This window comes from Apium graveolens, chromosome 8, assembly GCF_009905375.1.
Source record: "Apium graveolens cultivar Ventura chromosome 8, ASM990537v1, whole genome shotgun sequence".
NCBI classification, from domain to species: Eukaryota; Viridiplantae; Streptophyta; class Magnoliopsida; order Apiales; family Apiaceae; genus Apium; species Apium graveolens.
This window is the reverse complement of record NC_133654.1, coordinates 4,337,091-4,355,055: the sequence shown is the minus strand read 5'-3', so window position 1 is coordinate 4,355,055 and position 17,965 is coordinate 4,337,091. Positions and strand designations below refer to the sequence as shown.

The 17,965-nt window shown below is 34.0% G+C and overlaps 2 protein-coding genes across 3 annotated transcripts; both read left to right on the top strand.

The window, feature by feature from the left end:
• The first annotated feature begins 234 nt into the window (after window positions 1-234).
• Window positions 235-5,574, top strand: LOC141681009 (uncharacterized). 2 transcript variants are annotated; one of them, XM_074487074.1, is made up of 8 exons: window positions 235-465; window positions 1,093-1,147; window positions 1,248-1,380; window positions 2,049-2,152; window positions 2,730-2,874; window positions 2,989-3,129; window positions 3,316-5,012; window positions 5,089-5,574. In XM_074487074.1, exons 2-8 carry the CDS (start codon window positions 1,107-1,109, stop codon window positions 5,240-5,242), a joined length of 2,415 nt encoding a protein of 804 aa, XP_074343175.1. In that variant the 5' UTR covers window positions 235-465; window positions 1,093-1,106; the 3' UTR covers window positions 5,243-5,574. The 2 variants fall into 2 exon arrangements, with proteins under 2 accessions (XP_074343175.1, XP_074343174.1); XM_074487073.1 differs by having other exon boundaries at window positions 240-465; window positions 3,316-5,574.
• A 267-nt stretch (window positions 5,575-5,841) lies between these two features.
• On the top strand, window positions 5,842-7,275 carry LOC141681010 (uncharacterized). Its single transcript, XM_074487075.1, has one exon. The coding sequence runs from the start codon at window positions 6,208-6,210 to the stop codon at window positions 7,024-7,026; it is 819 nt and encodes a 272-aa protein (XP_074343176.1). The 5' UTR covers window positions 5,842-6,207; the 3' UTR covers window positions 7,027-7,275.
• The last annotated feature ends 10,690 nt before the right edge of the window (window positions 7,276-17,965 follow it).

Sequence of the window (17,965 nt, the reverse complement as noted above, 5' to 3'; positions counted from 1 at the left end):
TTTTTGTGAATAAAAATTTAAAATTTGAATATTTATTAAAAAAAAATTTGAAAGATAATCAACCGAACTATACGATGAATGTACAGTGCAAAAGTGAAAGATAAATTGGGACGGATGACTATTTTATTTTTCATTTTCCAAAACAAACCATTATCAATGTCGTCAACACAAGTTTTAAACTACTCAAGTATAATTTGAATCACCTTTGACGCCGTTAAAAGCTAGTTAAAGCTCCACTAAACCTATACACACAAAACTTGTACGTATAATCCAATAAACACACACACTATAAAACCACATTTTCTTCATTAAAGCTTCTTCCTTTTGTATCCTCCTCTTAAATTCACACACACTGTGTGTGTTTTTTCAAGATCTAACTTCACAACAATACACACACATATACATACATATATACATACATGTTTTGTATTGCTGTGTTGAAGAGCTAGGGTTTTGCTTCATTTGGTAACTTATTTACACTTTAATCTTATATATACATATATATATACACACATATACTTACATGTTTTGTATGTGATTGTTTATAATGTATGTTTAGTTGAGTTGTTTTGATTTGATTTAGTGTTGATGATGTTGATTATGTGTTTTAATTGTGTTTAATTGCATGAAGTTGATGTTTAATTGATGATTTGAGCTAAAAAAATTAAACTCGTTTCGGAAAATATTTGAGTTGTTTTGATTAAATTTAGTGTTGATTATGTGTTTTACTTGTGTTTAGTTGTATGTATTTCATGTGTTTGATGTGTTTTGTATTGATGATTTGAGCTGAATTGTTTGGATTATTCCGAAAAAGATTGTGATTTTGATTAAAATGTATGTTTATTTGAGTTGTTTTGATTTAATTTAGTGTTGATGATGTTGATTATGTGTTTTAATTGTATGAATTTGATGTTGTATTGATGATTTGAGCTGAATTTTCTAAATTAGTTTCGAAATGATTGCGATTATATTGTATGTTTATTTGAGTTGTTTTGATTTAATTTAGTGTTGATGATGTTGATTATGTGTTTTATTCGTGTTTAATTGTATAAATTTGATGTTGTATTGATGATTTGAGCTGATTTTTTTTAGATTGTGGTTTCGAGATGTTGGACGGGTTGTTAGGGCGAGGATTCGTGTCGAAATGGTGAGTTGAGGTGTTTTAGTGTGTGATTTCGATGTTTGTAATGTTGTTGATGTTTAATATGTGAAGTGATGTAGTTGTTTGATTTGGGGAATGTGTGCAGTAAATCGTTGATAAAGCCGACTAAGACGAGGTTAGAGGCGTTGAGGAAGAGAGCGGAAGCGAAGCAGAGGTTTTTGAAGGAGGATCTGGCTAAGTTGCTTGCTAATGGGCTTGATATCAATGCTTATGGAAGGGTAATGTAATTCGTGATCGATTTTCGTTTTTATTGTTTGTTACTGTGCATGATTAGGTGGTAAATGAGTAAGTATAATTAGTGCATTTCTTATAGAATTGAGTTACAATGTCGGATTAGGTTTTAACTTCTAAGACTTGAGATGTAGGGATGTGCTTTCGTTAGTGATGATCTTCATAAGATTTAAAGACTGTTTATAACATTTTTTTGCATAAAACTTGAAAGTGGTAGAAGTAAGATAAGAATATATATTATTAAGAAGATGAAGTGCCGATATTTGAAGAATTTACACATTTTACTTGCTGCTCCTAGTTGTGGTGGTAAATGTCCCACTTGTTTAAATTTGCTTTTGTTTGCAACATGTACATGGTAGAAATGTTGCAAATGATGTGTATATATCATAGACGTAGAGAAAGAACAGAAGAAGGGTAGGAGGTTGGAGAGTGTGTGGATACTGAGAGAACTATATTTTGGGTATTCATGGTGCTCGTATAACTCTGAAAAGTCACCTGATTTCTGAAATTACCTTTTGCTCGCCTACATCATTTCTTCTACTCAGTTTAAAACATGCACATGTATTGTTATTACGTATTAAATTGTCATAGGTAATGGCCTGTAAATTAATGCATGCATCTTACTAAAATTCTATGATGCTTGATGGTCAAACAGACTGAAGAATTTCTTGCTGGACTTTGCCTGTTATCTCACTATGATTTCATTGAGTACACGTGTGATTTTATACTGAAGAACCTTTCCATAATGCAAAAACAAAGGTATGGATGGCAACTTTTCTCCAAAATTACGTGAATAAGGTTTTAAGTTTGTTGCTCTCTCAAATTTTGCTAAAATAGTTCCATATAAAATCCTAAAGATGTGATTGGTAAACATGAATTATTCAAATACTTTGAGGACATATAAGTAAATAAAACGTGCATATGTCAAAAAGTTTATGCCAATTATTAATTTATAGAAACAGTTTTTTAATGAAGTACACATACAGTTACTAATTTTCTTTGTATTAATATTATCTTTTATACTCCCCTAAACCCTTATTTTTGTTCCCCTCTGGATTCCTTCCGAAACCCAGCGGAAGCTAAACCAGTTATACTACTACATCTATTTTCAAAAAACAAAATGCTATTATGTTTGAACTTCATATACTGTTACCCGAGATTCACCAATAACTGTAGTGTTGTATATCAATTCTATATTATTAAAAGAGAATTTATATTATAGGACTATGACCTCTGATATGTCAAAGTTAGGTTATCTTCTATTGATGTAACCTGCAGAAGAATCGATTCGTGTCATGAATCTCATGATAGTTTTTGCCTCCTTTTCTCCCTTCAGGGAATGTCCAGAAAATTGCAGGGAGGCTGTGGGATCTTTGATGTTTGCTGCAGCAAGATTTTCTGATCTTCCAGAACTACGTGACCTTCGAGATGCATTTCAGGATCGATACGGAAATTCTATTGAACATTTTGTAAATCAAGTGGTAATTTCTATGTACATATACAGTGTTTGAAAATAATGTTTTTGTTTTTTACTTTTCAATGTTATGCCGTTTCATCTGACCAGTTTTTTTCCCGTTTTTCTTTTTTAAATTTAGTTTGTGGATAAACTAGCTTCCAGGCCTCCTACATTGGAGAAGAGACTTCAACTGTTGCGCGACATAGCATTAGAATTTTCAATCAGATGGGACTCCCGTGGATTTGAGCAAAGGATGGCTAGTTCACTTGCATTTGTGCAGGCATGTCGATTTTATTTCATTGAACTTGTCAGTTAGAAGAGAAGTAATGTCATGTGTAATCTCACTTCATTGCAACCCTACCCTAAATATAATTTTCTGTAAAGTTGTTCATTCCAAAATAATTACTTGTTATCAGTATAGGGTTGACGTTGACGCTGTTTTTTACTTGTTTGACTAAATTTTCAGGACCAAAACAAGAAGTATGGACCACCCAAGATCACTTCTGATATTTCCAAATGCTCTAATGGAAATGGAACCAATTCAAAGTCTGACAAACGTGATGTTATTTCTAAAGAAAGGAGCAATAGTGTTTCAGATGGGCAGACAGTGCACAATAGCAAAGGGGGGAATGTGTCAACGAGAGATGACATGGACAAAAAATTTGTCAAGCGACAAGAATATGATGATAACAGAAATAGACCACTGCTGATCAGTAGAGAAAAAGGAGAGAACAGTGACATCTCATATCGAGGAAGACCAGAGCATTATGTGGAGAAACATAGGTCGAATCAGAAAGATGATAAAACTCTGACAGTAGGTTCAGGAAGCTCATCCCATGGCAACATATCTTCAATTCAAGATCGAAAGCTGAGTGCTATTACTAAAGAAGGCTGGAGCTGTTCCAGACTCCCTAGTGGTATTGATGGTAGAAGTGATTCATCCATGAGTAATGAACCAAACAGTCAACATCTTATTGTGACGTCAACAAAAAAGGTGCGAGAGGTAGAAGCAGACAAGTCGGGAAGCTCATCTAATGGAAAATATGCTGCCAGTATATATACAATGCAAATTGGTAGGATGACTACAATCGCTAACGAAGAAGAGCAGGACACTTTGTTCCGTGGAAAATCAGAAGTGTCTGTCAACTTTTCTAAACTCCCTGGTGGTTTTGATGGTAGAAGTGACTCATCCGCGAGTAATGAACATGATAGTCGACTTGATATTGCTATGTCAAAAAGAAAAGTGGGGGAGGAAGAGGCATATAGGTTCAAGTCATACCACAGCAGTCCTCGGCCACCACCTTATGTCAAAATTAAAGATAATGCCATTCCTGCGCCTTATGTTAAATTGAGAGTAAGCAATGATGAACCTGGTGTTCCACTCCCTCACAAAGGCAATGCAGTGGCAAACTCACATATGAACCAAAAAGAAGAAGATCATTCTTACCTTGAAGAAGGGTTTGGTCTCACCAGAGTAAATAGTCATTATCATGAGAAAGAGCCTACTTATCAGAATGACATACCCTTGCCAAAACCAAGATCAACAAGGAGGAAGCAATCAAAATCATCGTTGACTCACTACGACGATGAGAAGATTGAAGATACTGGAATTGTAAAGAAAAGTTCAAGTAGCAATAATGAAGCTGTTATTTCACTCCTTCACAAAGGCAATGCAGTTGCAAACACACATATGAACCACAAAGAACATCATACTCACCGTGAAGAAGGGTTTGGTCCCCCCAGATTGAATGGTCATCATCATGAGAAAGAGCCTAATTATCAGAATGACATACCCTTGCCAAAACCAAGATCAAGTAGGAGGAAGCAATCAAAATCAATGTCGACTCACTACGATGATGAGAAGATTGAAGATATTGGGATTGTAAAGAAAAGTTCAAGTAGCAGAAAAAAAGAGCACCCAAGAAAGGGTTTACAGCTCCTGTTTGATGATGAGCATCATGAGAAGGACGAGGAAGAAAGAATGATGGATAAACTGTTGCTGCATTATAGTAAAAAGCCATCAGATTTTGATGTGGGGAAGTTGAGAAAAAAGTCTCAGGCTCATGCTTCAAATCACATAGATTCTAGTGGTATTAAATTACAGCATGTAAGAAGCAGAGATGGTCCTGATGTGAATTCTGAGATGGTTCCTCCTCCCACCAGGTCTGTTTCTCTACCTCGTGAACAAACTGCTCTTGTAGAGCCTACAAAAGTTTACGCCCGTGCCAATTCATTTCAGCCAGATAACATGGCACGTCATGTGCATCCCAAGTTGCCAGATTACGATGACTTGGCTGCCCAGTTTGCAGCCATGCGAGGACGATAAAGTGGTATGTGCAAGTCGAACTTTAGATATCTCCCGCCTTCATATATTTGCATGGGCATTGTGTTGACTGAGAAGGATTAAGCTTTGGTTTCCACTAGCTGTGATCTGACAACTAGCTATGATCAATCACTGAATTCACCAGATCTTACATGACATCATCAGCCTTCCCACTGCACAGTAGTCATAGTGTAGCTTAATATTCTATAATCTTAATTAAGATATGTGTATGCCGAGTTTCTCATCTGTGCAATGCGAGCCAAATTTTGACCTGGTACGTGTGCATTATGTGGAATACTTGTGAACTGTCACTTGGCTTGTACTGTTGCATGATTTAATGTTACACTTACACATCAAAAGACAGAAATTATGATTTTAATAGACTTAGAGTTCTCTATGCCACAGTGGATGGGCTGCACCTGCATATATCTACATCTACCACGTTAACATATGTTCTATATTTTGTTTTCAATTGTGTTCAACAACTGTTTATCTTGAAGTTCATTGTGCCATAGTCATATTTTACTAGTCCCTAGCTGCCTGAGTTCTTTTTTAAAGAATTGATTTGTTACTATCTCTCGTTTGTATCAAGAATAGAGAAGTTTAAGATCCTCTGAATTGACCATTTTGACCATATATTTTAGAAAAAGTAGTACTTTATAAAAGGAATCAGAGCCCAGAAGTGCAGAACCCCACACAAGCCCACCAAATTCCACATCAAAAGATTCTTTAGCCATTTCCCAGACTCAGTCCCAGTCAGTCACTCTTTACCGCCAAAAATTTTACCCTCAAACTTGCCCTCTATGGCCATATATTAGAATTCAGAGCTCTCTTTTCCCTCTGCAAACACAAATTTGCACTTGGAGAGGGAGAGAGAGAGGGGAGAGAGAGAGAGAGAGGAGAGAGAGAGAGAGAGAGAGAGAGAGAGGGGGGAGAGAGAGAGGAGAGAGAGAGAGAGAGAGAGAGAGAGAGAGAGAGAGAGAGGGGAGAGAGAGAGAGAGAGAGGGAGAGAGAGAGAGAGAGATATAGAGAGAGATGAAGGGTGCATCCAAGGTTATGATGGTGGCAGCACTGGTGATGGTAGCGTCCTTGGCCATTGTCCTAGGCCTGGTCCTGGTGCTAGTAGCTGAGCTCTACTGTTCTGGCTTGTTCGGTCGACGGAAAGGACTCAGAACCACCACTTCCACTGGCACTGCCAATTCGACTGCTGAAAATTCCTCTCAGCAGAGTCATAATCCATCATGTATCACGTCTCTGAGTAGCTTTCATGCGCAAGGAGTTTTAAAGGCTCCAAGAAGCCTACTCTTCCCTGCAGTTTCTAGTAAAGACAAAGTAGACATAGAAAATCAACTCTCTCAAGCACCGACACAAGCATCAGAATCTCGAACCCAGAAGCCTTTCCCCACCTCTCATCAATTTAGAATCTTTTTTGCCGAACCCCTTTCCCCTCCAGCCCCATTCCAGCCTGTTCTGAAGGTCCCAAATCATAATGGTGGTGCTAGTACTTCTAAGAATGCAGGTTCTGATTGTGAGGAAAATCTAGTGTACATATCGAATCCAGTTTACGATAACGCAGTCAACCAGACAAGTATCGTTGATACACCATTCGGAACTCCTGACTCATCACCATCCCGGTTAGAGATAAGTCGCTCCTCCAGCGAGGAGGATGATGGTGGTACCGCATTCCCTATTACACCTCCATTGACACCGATGAAGAAGCTTCCCATCGAGGCATGCTCGGTTCCTCTTAAAGATGCTCGGTCACTTGGCACGACAGCTAGTTATTCCAATAGTAATGATGGTGATCTTTCTTCATCATCTTCCGGATCTCCTTCCACTTCTCATCCTTGGTGATTCGGATTCAATTTATGTTATGATTCGACTAGCTAGCACCGCTATAAGAGTTCAAATTTTTTTGGCAATCTTGTTAACTTTGTTAGAATGTCACTTTTTTTTGTGCATACTGTACTGAACTGCTGATTATGGTCAAATTGCTTATGATAGAGACTTCATATACTAGTCTCTAATAACCTTTGTTTGCTCAGCTATGTCCATGTTTCTTACTAAAAGCATTCCTATGCTAAGTGCTAACCAAGCTCTTTCATTCTCTCTCGAAAAAGTGACAAAATATCTGATTTTTAAAAAAAAATTACAAAAATAAGTCATTCCGAACAAAATGACCAATTTTAGCCGATTGAATACTCCAGTTAGTTGGGTATTCCAATTTGTATACAATACTCCACTAGTAGTTGGATATTTCATATATGGGATATTCCACTAACAGTCGGGTATCTCATATAAAATGAATATAGCTAGGTATCCCATCGGCTAAAGTTGACCAATTTTTTAGAAATCGGTCATTTTTGTTAATTTTATAAAAAAATTAGGCTAAATTTGTCCTTCACCCTTCTTTTTCTTCTGTCCATTTCTATTTTCTCGATATATTATTAAAAAGGATTCTTTAAATTCTATTTAGGATTTGAAAAATGAATCACAGTAAGCTCATCTTAAGGGGGTGTATTCATTTCTGATTTTAAAGGATTGTTAATAATCTATGGATTTTAAAAGATTTTCGTTGATTTCAATTATTCGTGGATTTTGATGGAGTTGATCCAAAATCTTGTAGAGTCTTGCAGATTTTGTGGAGTTTTTTGGAAATCCATCATAATGTCATGTATTTTAAAGAGATTTCAAGATATTAAAAATGTACTAGCAAATCCATCAAAATCCACAACTTTTTTAAATAAAAGAAAATCCATGGACTGTTGAATACCATCAGATTTTGATGGATTTTTTAAAATCCAAATTGAATACCACCAAATTTTGATTGACTTTTTAAAATCTAAATTGAATACACTCAGATTTTAAAAGACTTTTTCCAATCCTTGTTGAATACCTTCAGATTTTAAAGCATTATTTAAAATCCAAATTGAATACCCCATGATTTCTAAAATCCATAAAAATCCTTCAAAATCCCAATTGAATACACCCCATTAGTAACAAAATACTTAATCCCGAACTGGAACTCGTTTATCAGCTAATCGGCTCAGCTCGACCTGCATTACATCCCTACCCATAGTGTCGAAAAAAATCAGCACTCGGCTCGACCAGTAGTACATCCCTACCTACAGTGTCGAAAAAAAATTAGTGCTTAGCTCGACCTGTAGTACATCCCTACCGATAGTGTCGAAAAAAATCAGTGCTCAGCTCGACCTATAGACTGTAGTACATCCCTACTTATAGTGTTGAAAAAAAATCAGTGCTCAGCTCGACCAGTATTACATCCCAACCTATACTGTCGAAAAAAATCAGTTAAAAGCTTATAAAATTTTTACCCTTAATTCAAGATATTGATTTGGATTATTCTACCCATTCACTTGATGTTGAAGAGGTAAATCTAGAAGAAGAAACCTGCTTATTTTGTCTGTTTTGAGTGTTGGGATTGTGAAGATGCATGTGAAGCGTGGTGAGCCAAAACAGGTCTGTAAAATATGCAAATGACTCTGTTTTTTATGAACCTCGTTTGCTGATTTTTCAATTCATCCAAGACATTAAAGAGTACACAACTGCAACATTTTGGAACTTTTCTAATTACATAACAATGAATCTTGTTTCTTTCCCTGCACGAATATTCATTCTTTTTTGGCATGAATTTGTTCTTGTGTAAAGTCACAGGACTGAGTTTTCATTTTACACTGTCATACATAATGCACCTGCATAAACTATCAAGTGTAGCATATAGAATCTTGTATCAAACCTAAAACTCGAATATCTTCGCGTATAGGACTCAAGACTCTACCTTTCATTGTTACCGTAACTCGTATAATTTATTAGATTGTCAAATGATTGAAATAGGACTCAGACGGGTACCTTTCATTATTACCGGAACTCGTATAATTTACTGGATCAAATTATTGAAATAGAACTCAGACTTGTACCTTTTGTTATTACCAGAACTCGTATCATTTATTAGATGGTCAAATGATTGAAATAGGACTCAGACGGGTACCTTTCATTATTACCGGAACTCGTATAATTTACTGGATCAAATTATTGAAATAGAACTCAGACTTGTACCTTTCGTTATTACCAGAACTCGTATAATTTATTAGATGATCAACTCTTCTAGGATTCATATTTTTCAAGAGAGTTTATTTCACTCTGGTAATTTATTGGATGATCGACATTTAACAAGTATATAATTTTTTAGAAAATTTTTCAACGGTTATCACCTAATTTTAGTTATTAAAAAAGTAAATAAACAGTGTTATATATCCGTTAAACTACTAAATTTTTAAACTAAAAGACTTAGAGTACCGGTAAACTAAGACCACGACTTATTCTGTTATTAAAAAATAAATAAATAGTGGTATATATCCGCTAAACTACTAAATTCTTAAACTACTAGAGATAGTCTAGTTATCCTACTAAACTACGACCACGTGCTATCCTATAATTTTTATTATAAATTTATAATTATTACATATTTATATAAATATTTTAAAATTTTAATATACTCTCTCAGTCTCACTGGATTGTTTATGTAACTTTTCAGCACGCTTCTCAATACTCGTTTAAAGTATACTTCCATAATATTTTTTTTTAAAAATCATGTTTAAACTTTTATTCAAAAAAAATTTTAAAAAAAAACATTATGAAACTATATTTTATTGAAATTTCGAAATACGTACAAACAGTGTACGTAAATTATCCAACGGGACAGAGGGAATAACAGAATAAATAAAAAATTTAAATAATAACGGAAACCCGTGCATCGCACGATATTTAAGCTAGTAGTATTTTATAAAATGTTCAAAGGCGGAAAAAAACGTCCAACCTAAATTGAATATTTATGGTAGTGGAGAGTATGCCTGAAATTCAGAATTTTAAAAAAGAGTATAAAAAAGACTTGAGCTGAAATTGCTATGTAAATTATACTACAACTTTATGGCTGTATCATGTACGTCTCATCCATTTGGTACTGTATAAAATGGCTACTTCTGTCTCCCATTCAGTGCTTTTTCAGATGCTCTTATTGGAGTCAGCTGTTTGCAGCTTGCCATCTAGATACAGCAGAATGTACAGGTTATAAATGTGATTTAATAATCTTTACCTCTCCTTTCTTTTTCACCATATATAGTTAACAGGCGTCTCACTGTCAAATGAAGAAAGAAGCACCTCTTCATGTTGGTATCTCTCTTACTTCTTTTACGGGATGATCTCCCTTACTTCTTTTACGGGATGCTGAAAATTCGAACCTTGTCAAAGATATGGTGAGTGTGTAACTGTTCAACTAATAAAACAAGTACAAATATTTCTCCCTCTTGATTACTATATTATTAATTTTTTTATATAAAAAATCAAGTCTTATATAAACTTAGGGCGTGTTTGGCAAATCTGATAAGTCAGCTTAATAACTTATAAGCTCGCAACAGCTTATCGACGAGTATTTGTCGACCCAATTTATAAGTTGAATTTTCAGCTTATAAGCTCATAAGTTGAATGTTAGTAACGACGTACTTTTTCTCAATTTATTTTTTTATTTTTTGCCTTTTTTTTAATTTTAGTTTAAAAAAATATCTTTAAAATATTAATCTAACTTAAAATATAAGAATTAAGATAATTATATTTAAAAATTATTTATTTTAGTCCATATAAGTAAAAAGAATTCTGAATTATAAGTAAAATTATCCAAACATTTTTATAACTTATAAACATTCATCAACTTTTCACTTATAAGTCACTTATTCAGTTTAAATTAGAAGTTATTTATTTTAAGATTTTTCAAACGATCACTTAAATTATTAGAGCATCTCTGAGGGGTAACTATAATGGTTAGCTAAAATATTGTAAAATAATGGTTAGCTAAAATTTGTTGTAGCTATAATGGTTAGCTAAAATATTGTAAAATAATTGTTAGCTAAAATTTGTTGAATCTGTAAGATGTTGTGCTCCAATAGTGTTAACTATATTTCTTAAAAAATATTTTAATATTTTTTTCAAATTCAAACAGAAAGAAATTTATGGTCATGAATTTATATTCATGCCCATGGCGATGGTACTTTGAATTCAATCTACTGGTACATTGAATGCAATATGAATAATCAGTAGATTAAAGTTTCATAAGACACACTGCTAGAAGTTTGAGCAGTAAAAGTATCATTATATTTACAATTTGTCCACAAGACAATATAGAAATTCCACCTGGTCGCCTATTCATTACATTTTGTCGAAAGATTCACCCGAAAAATTAATTATCGGGAGTACTTGACAAAATTTCATTAGCAGCGGATTATAAATCAGGAAGATATGTCAACTTGCCAGACCACAGAATTGCCAACTTGAATGTACATACAAGTCACTAAACATTCTTAGAAAGCACTATATCTATGTTGACCCCAAATGTATTTACCTTTCGGCAAGATTTCACCGATAAAAACCTGCAATTTCTTTAATCAGGAAGCTGGTGGAAAACCCCCAAAGATATAATCAAACAAAATAACGAAGAAATCAACAACCTTAATTCGAGCAAATTAAATGATTAAAGATAAACTCATACCTCTGAATTCGGAACTGATGTAGATGGAGCAAATAAAAAAACAGGCGGAAGCGGTGAGTGATTGAGCGTGTGATGAGTTGGATAAATATAGAAAACGAGATTGGGACCAACAGATTTGGCGTATGAATTTTTGATGGCTAAAATTTTGCCTAACAGGAGTGTGTGGTTGGAGCGGTGTTTTTTATAGAAGATAGCTAAGTGACTTTGAACCTTGAGACCGAGCCCTTGATATAGCTAACACTTAGGAAGGGTTGGAGTTGCTCTTACGGTGCTGCTTCTTGCTTGTTAGTTTTCCAATCAATTTGAACACTTGATCCCCTCCACATTGTGTACAAGCCCAGTTTTATGATCCAGGATACCTTAACATTCAAGTCCAGTGGGCAGCAAATGACTAGTACAGTTCTGTTCACTTCAAACCCTTCTTCAATCATATAATTATATGAGAAATCTCATGCACTACGTTGACCACAGGACACTGAAACCTGTTGACCTCGTATTTAAATACAGCAAATAACTTTTTTTTTTATTCTCAGCTATTCTGAAAACGTAATTGCGTATTTATAAATTACGCATTTTATCTTTGGATCATTTAAAATTCTAGTTTCGACACTGATAGGTTAAGAACTTAATGGTATATTTATAAATTAAGTATACTATTGGATCTTTTAAGATTCTGGTTCCGTCACGGATACATCATTATCATATCAAGAAGTCTCCTCAATCGGCAGAAGAAGATTTTGATGTACGCAATTTTATCCTTATCGTCGAAATTGTGAGCTAACTAATGTCACAAGACTCTTCTTCTGTCTGCATATAGAAGCTGATGAAATAGTCTTGTTTTCTATATATATCATTCATTATTTGGAAACTAATGTAACAATGTGCACGTTTGGAAAATTTTAAAATAAATAACTTATAACTTAAAATGAATAAGTACATTATAAGTGATAAGTAGAAAAATACTTATAAGTTAAATAAGTGTTTGAATAATTTTACTTATAAGTCAGATTTTTTTTTTCTTAAATGAACTAAAATAAATAATTATTTAATATAATTATCTTAATTCTTGAATTTGAAGTTAGATTAATATTTAAAAATATATATTTTAAAACTTAAATTAATAAATCAATGAAAAATTAAAATAAGTTGAGAAAAAGTACGTCGTTACCAACATTCAACTTATCAGCTCATAAGTTATAAATTCATCTTATAAATTAGGTCGACAAACGATCGTAAATAAGTTGTTACGTTACGAACTTATAAGTCATAAGTGTCTTATAAGCTCGGCGCCAATCAAGCCCATTATCACCACAATAAAATGAAAATTGTCACTCACATTTGTTTCTTTTGGTCTATAGCGGTGGCGGCTCCTTCTATCCCATCTTTAGAAAAACTGTTTAAACTATCCATCATGGGCTCAGATGAAGTTTTAGATTTGTCGTAAAGAAGAAAAAAGATAAAAATTGATGTGGACAATATACGAGAGCCGTGAGGGCATGAATTCTTGAAATGCTATCCAAATCTGCATCATTGCATCCTATCTCGGAACTTTGGTCAATAATGAACGCGTATTTTAAAAAATCGAACAATTCAGTATTCGGCTCGGACATTAATCTTTACAATCACGACGTAATAACAAATTTGTACACTTTAGTTATAAGATGTTAGTAAGTCATGGTTATGTGAAAGCTAATCAAATTTAGGAAGGATTCACGTATTTTAAAAAATTGAACAATTCAGTATTCTGCTCGGACATTAATCATTACAACCACATCGTAGTAACAAATTTGTACTTTAGTTACAAGATGTTAGTGAGTCATGGTTATGTGAAAACTAATCAAAGTTAGAAACTTTGGTCAATTCTAAATGCTTCTGTTAGCACAAATGACGCGTATTTCACAAAATCGAACGAGTCGGTATTTGGTTAGGTAATTTGGTCATTACAATCATGACGTAATAACAAAGCCAACGATTGACGATTGACGTGTATTTCACAAAATTGAACGAAGCGGTATTTGGTTCAGGCGTTAATAGTATAACCACAACATAGTAACAAATTTGTAAACTTTAATTACAAGATGTTAGTGAGTGATTAAGTGAAAACTAATCAAATTTAGGGAGGATTAGAGAATCATAGTACAGCCAAGGGAATGATGCCCCCACATGGAACCTCATCTCATCTTGCAGCAACTGAACATCTTGTCATGTGCTTGTATTTTTCTCTCTTTTTTTCAAGCTTTAATTATTCACTCAAAACCAAAAACTTTAAAAGAACTTGAAGAGATCTAGATGACTCTGGCCTGATCGTGCTTGACAAAACAAATTTCAAGTTTTTCTTTAATAGTAGGTAGTCCGTAGTCGCTACCCTTCAGGTGCGTATTGGATAAATCTTACGGGCTCAAGCAACAGTCTGCAAATCATATGAACCAAGTTAAATCGTATTTAAACGACATACTCTGGCTCATGAGGCATAATCATAAATTCTTCTGTCGTGAGATTCGAACATATGACCAAGAGGGTAGTTTATATTTCATGTACTTCAGTTTATAGACATTAATAACCTTTTCTATAACATATGAGCATGTGTAGTAGCATTATAGCATATCTTGATTCTGTCCCACATTCTCATGTTTGAACTGTGGATCTAATCTTAAACAAACAATTCATAATGTCCTAATTAATTATTTTATGAAATTCATTTGTTGATCCAACACCTTGTTTTAGAGTATTTGCCAAGGTATTGCCTCCCAGAAAACACAAAGGATTGGTATACTGGTTAAATATAGTCGACTATTTAAAAGTCCCACAGTATCAGGTTTGTTACGTAATTTGTGAGATTGATAAGATAATACTTATTCTTTTTTAAAATCAGTCTATTTAAATATTGGTTCAGCCAATATAACCACGTCAGGTTTGCTAGGTTTAAATGTTGGTTCGCCAATGTAATCGCATCAGATTTGCTAATTTTAAATATTGGTTCACCAATATAATCGCATCAGTTTTGCTAATTTTAAATATTGGTTCAGCCAATGTAACCGCATCAGGTTTGCTACTTGATTTGTGAAACTAAAAAGACAATAATTAACTTCTTGAAGTTGACTATCTTAATGTTAGTTTAGTTAATGTAACCATGTCAACGTTGCTACGTGCAATTCTTGAGACTAAAAAGACGATAATGAATTTCTTGAAATCAACCATTTTCTTCATTAACATTTGGTACCAGCTTTGATGATCGATAATTACATATTTTCTTGTAGTGATGGGTGTTATAACAGAAGGAAAAAAGATTATAATAAATATAAAGAAAGAACCCAAATTAACAGAAAATAATAATTTTATTGATTTTGACAATATAGGTTACAACATATGTTTAATTTATACCGTAGAGATTTTATATAGTACACTCTAAACAATTACAGAATAGTTTAGAAAAATAGGTGCAAAATAAATAGGCACAAAATAGATAATTCTACGTATAAAATAAGATACCGTAAAGGTTGAGGCATTCGGGGCATATTCTAACAATGGGTCTATTAGTATAAACATTAATTAAAATAGAATGCAAAGAAATACTCCCTCCGTCCCTCTCAATTGTTATCGTTTCTGGGAGAATGTCCGGTACGCATTTTAAGATGAATAGAAAGTATAGTTTTATAACTTTTTTTTAAAATTTTCTTTTTCTGAATAAAAATAGAATGTTTAAACTTTTATTTAGAAAAATAAAATTTTGAAAAAAGTTAAATAACTATACTTTCTCTTCATCTTAAAATGTGTGTCGGACACTCTTCCAGAAACGATAACAATTGGGAGGGACGGAGCGAGTAAGTATATTACCTCTTTATTCAAAATATTGAACTAGTACAACAGTAAAAAGTCAATTACCATTCATTGCTCCAGCTAATTTTTACAAAGCTGCTAATCAACATCAAATCATGGTATCTAAATCCTAATCCTATGTAGTATTAAGTTAGTTTCACACTAGACAAAAGCAACAGCAAATCAGAGCTCACCATTTGCCAGTTGCTCACCTCTTACTTTTTTAAGATAAATATGATAGGTGTGCATCCACTTACAATATATATTATCTCTTCATTATAACAACAAAAAATAAATAAATAAAAATATCATAACCTCTATATTTTCTTCTCCTCTAGCTCTCTTTCTCACTATATAATCCCATACCATTTCATCTCCCTCTCCATCCATTTATTCTTATATTTGGTTCAAAATACATCTTCTCGAAATTCTGATTCCATTCTGGTTCCGTCACTGTTCACGTACACTTTATATCATACATGGCATCTCAAGAGAAAATCAGTGTGACGACAACAACAACTTATTCATCATCTCCTAAAGGTGGTGGTTCAGCATCTGGATCACCAAGAGGTCCGGGGCAGTGTCTGTGCTCTCCGACGACACATCAGGGTTCATTCCGGTGCAAGTATCATCGATCCAGTAGCGGAGCTGGTTGGTTCAAAAGATCCAATTCCATGCCACCACAACCAAGAAATGCACCTCCTGTTTCTCCTAAACCTGTGGAGTCCTCCACATGATCAGTTATGGCTTAAAATCGCGATCTGCTGGGCTCCTAGTCTAATCCTTCTCGTATCAGAGTTGTGATTTGTGATCTCTATAACATATTGTTTGTGTTTTATGCACTGTAATATCCTGTGTGGTCTGTGTATGATAGTGATGCTAGTGTTTTCTTCTCTTGTTACAGATTCAAGTATGCAATCATATGCTTGTTTTCTTGATTCCTTAGTTGTGAATCCGTTCGTGATATCCGCTTTCTAACACCTTAAAATTTTACGAAAACAAATAGCTTAACCGAATAGTGCAGATATTCATTTTTTTAACCTTACAATTGAGTACATGTCTAAGAAATTATTGGTTTGTGTCGAACCAAGGACCTAGGACGACAGAATTCTAGCCATCAAAGAACGACGAGAGGGTATAAACTCTTAACCAATTGAGTTATCCCATCATATCAGGTATATATATATTCATATGATTTTGGATGATTTCTTAAAAATACAGCCCTACAATAACAAGTACTGCGTGCATACATGATACATGCTTATGCATGAATCAGTTATTCTGGTATTTTAGATAATGTTTGCATCGGTCACTGTGCCATCGTTCTTCTGGAAGAAAAAATTATATTTTCTCTGTGCGTCACAGTGTGTGAGGTAGCACAGATGATAATGAATCGCATAATTTTGCTCATTTACACAAATTACTATTTCTAAAGATTAACGCTTTCATTTGCCAAGATTATTCACCTATTTAGTGAAATAGCTTTCAAATCGAATTCGAGCACTAAACTTTTTACGAACGAAGTTTCGAACTTGAAATTAAAGACTTGGTCGAGTTTGAGCTCGAGTTCGAAGCCAAAATTTTAATCGAGCTCGAGCCGAACCTGATACCGAACCTAATAGTCTTCGATTCGGCTTGACTCGATTACACCCCTATCGGTAAGATATTTACGGATTGAAATTACACTGCATGAAAAAAATATGAATACTTTTGTTTCTGGTCTTCTAGATTCTGGATCATATAACAGTTCCCATCCATTCATTTTATAAATTCACATCTTTGTTAATTTAAATATATATTTTTTAATTTTTATATTCGATTATTTCCGGTCCAAAACAAATTGATCGTGATGAGATTTGGATGGTCCAAGATGATGGGAATTTTATACATTATCATCCTCCAATTTTGTATCATTTGACTAATTTTATTTTAAATTCTAGCTGTGTATGAAAAAAAGAAAAACCAACCAATAGGAAAAATGTGAAAGAACAACATGAGTTTCAATGGTAACGGGTTCTGTTATAGAAATCGACCGATTTTTCAAACTTCGCCGATAAATAGCTCAAAAATTGGTCAAAAATATTTGTCCGATTTGACCGATTTCAGAATAAATCGCCGATTAATCATCCGATTTTTTAAAAATCGTCCGATAAATCGTAAATCGGTACCTCAACCGAATAGTTCCGATTTCTGAAATCTGTAACACTGACAAGTAACAACAAATAGTTTCTCACCACATGAAATAAACTAAAAATGTTTATTTCCTGCAAACAGGTACATGAAAATCTTGATGTTTGGACCATTTTTTTTAATAGTGACAGTTGAAGAATACTTTTGATAGCTGCCTTTGACTTTTCATAATTTCGGAATCGAACCTACGACATTGGGTTTGGCAGACCCCTAAAATCCCGGTCTCAA

Bases quoted from the DNA above. Each gene is read 5' to 3' on its own strand.
- LOC141681009 (XM_074487073.1), top strand. From the start codon at position 1,107: ATGTTGGACGGGTTGTTAGGGCGAGGATTCGTGTCGAAATG. The intron at 1,148-1,247 runs GTGAGTTGAGGT...GAATGTGTGCAG, and splicing joins CGAGGATTCGTGTCGAAATG to TAAATCGTTGATAAAGCCGA. The intron at 2,153-2,729 runs GTATGGATGGCA...TTCTCCCTTCAG, and splicing joins TCCATAATGCAAAAACAAAG to GGAATGTCCAGAAAATTGCA.
- LOC141681010 (XM_074487075.1), top strand. From the start codon at position 6,208: ATGAAGGGTGCATCCAAGGTTATGATGGTGGCAGCACTGGTGATGGTA.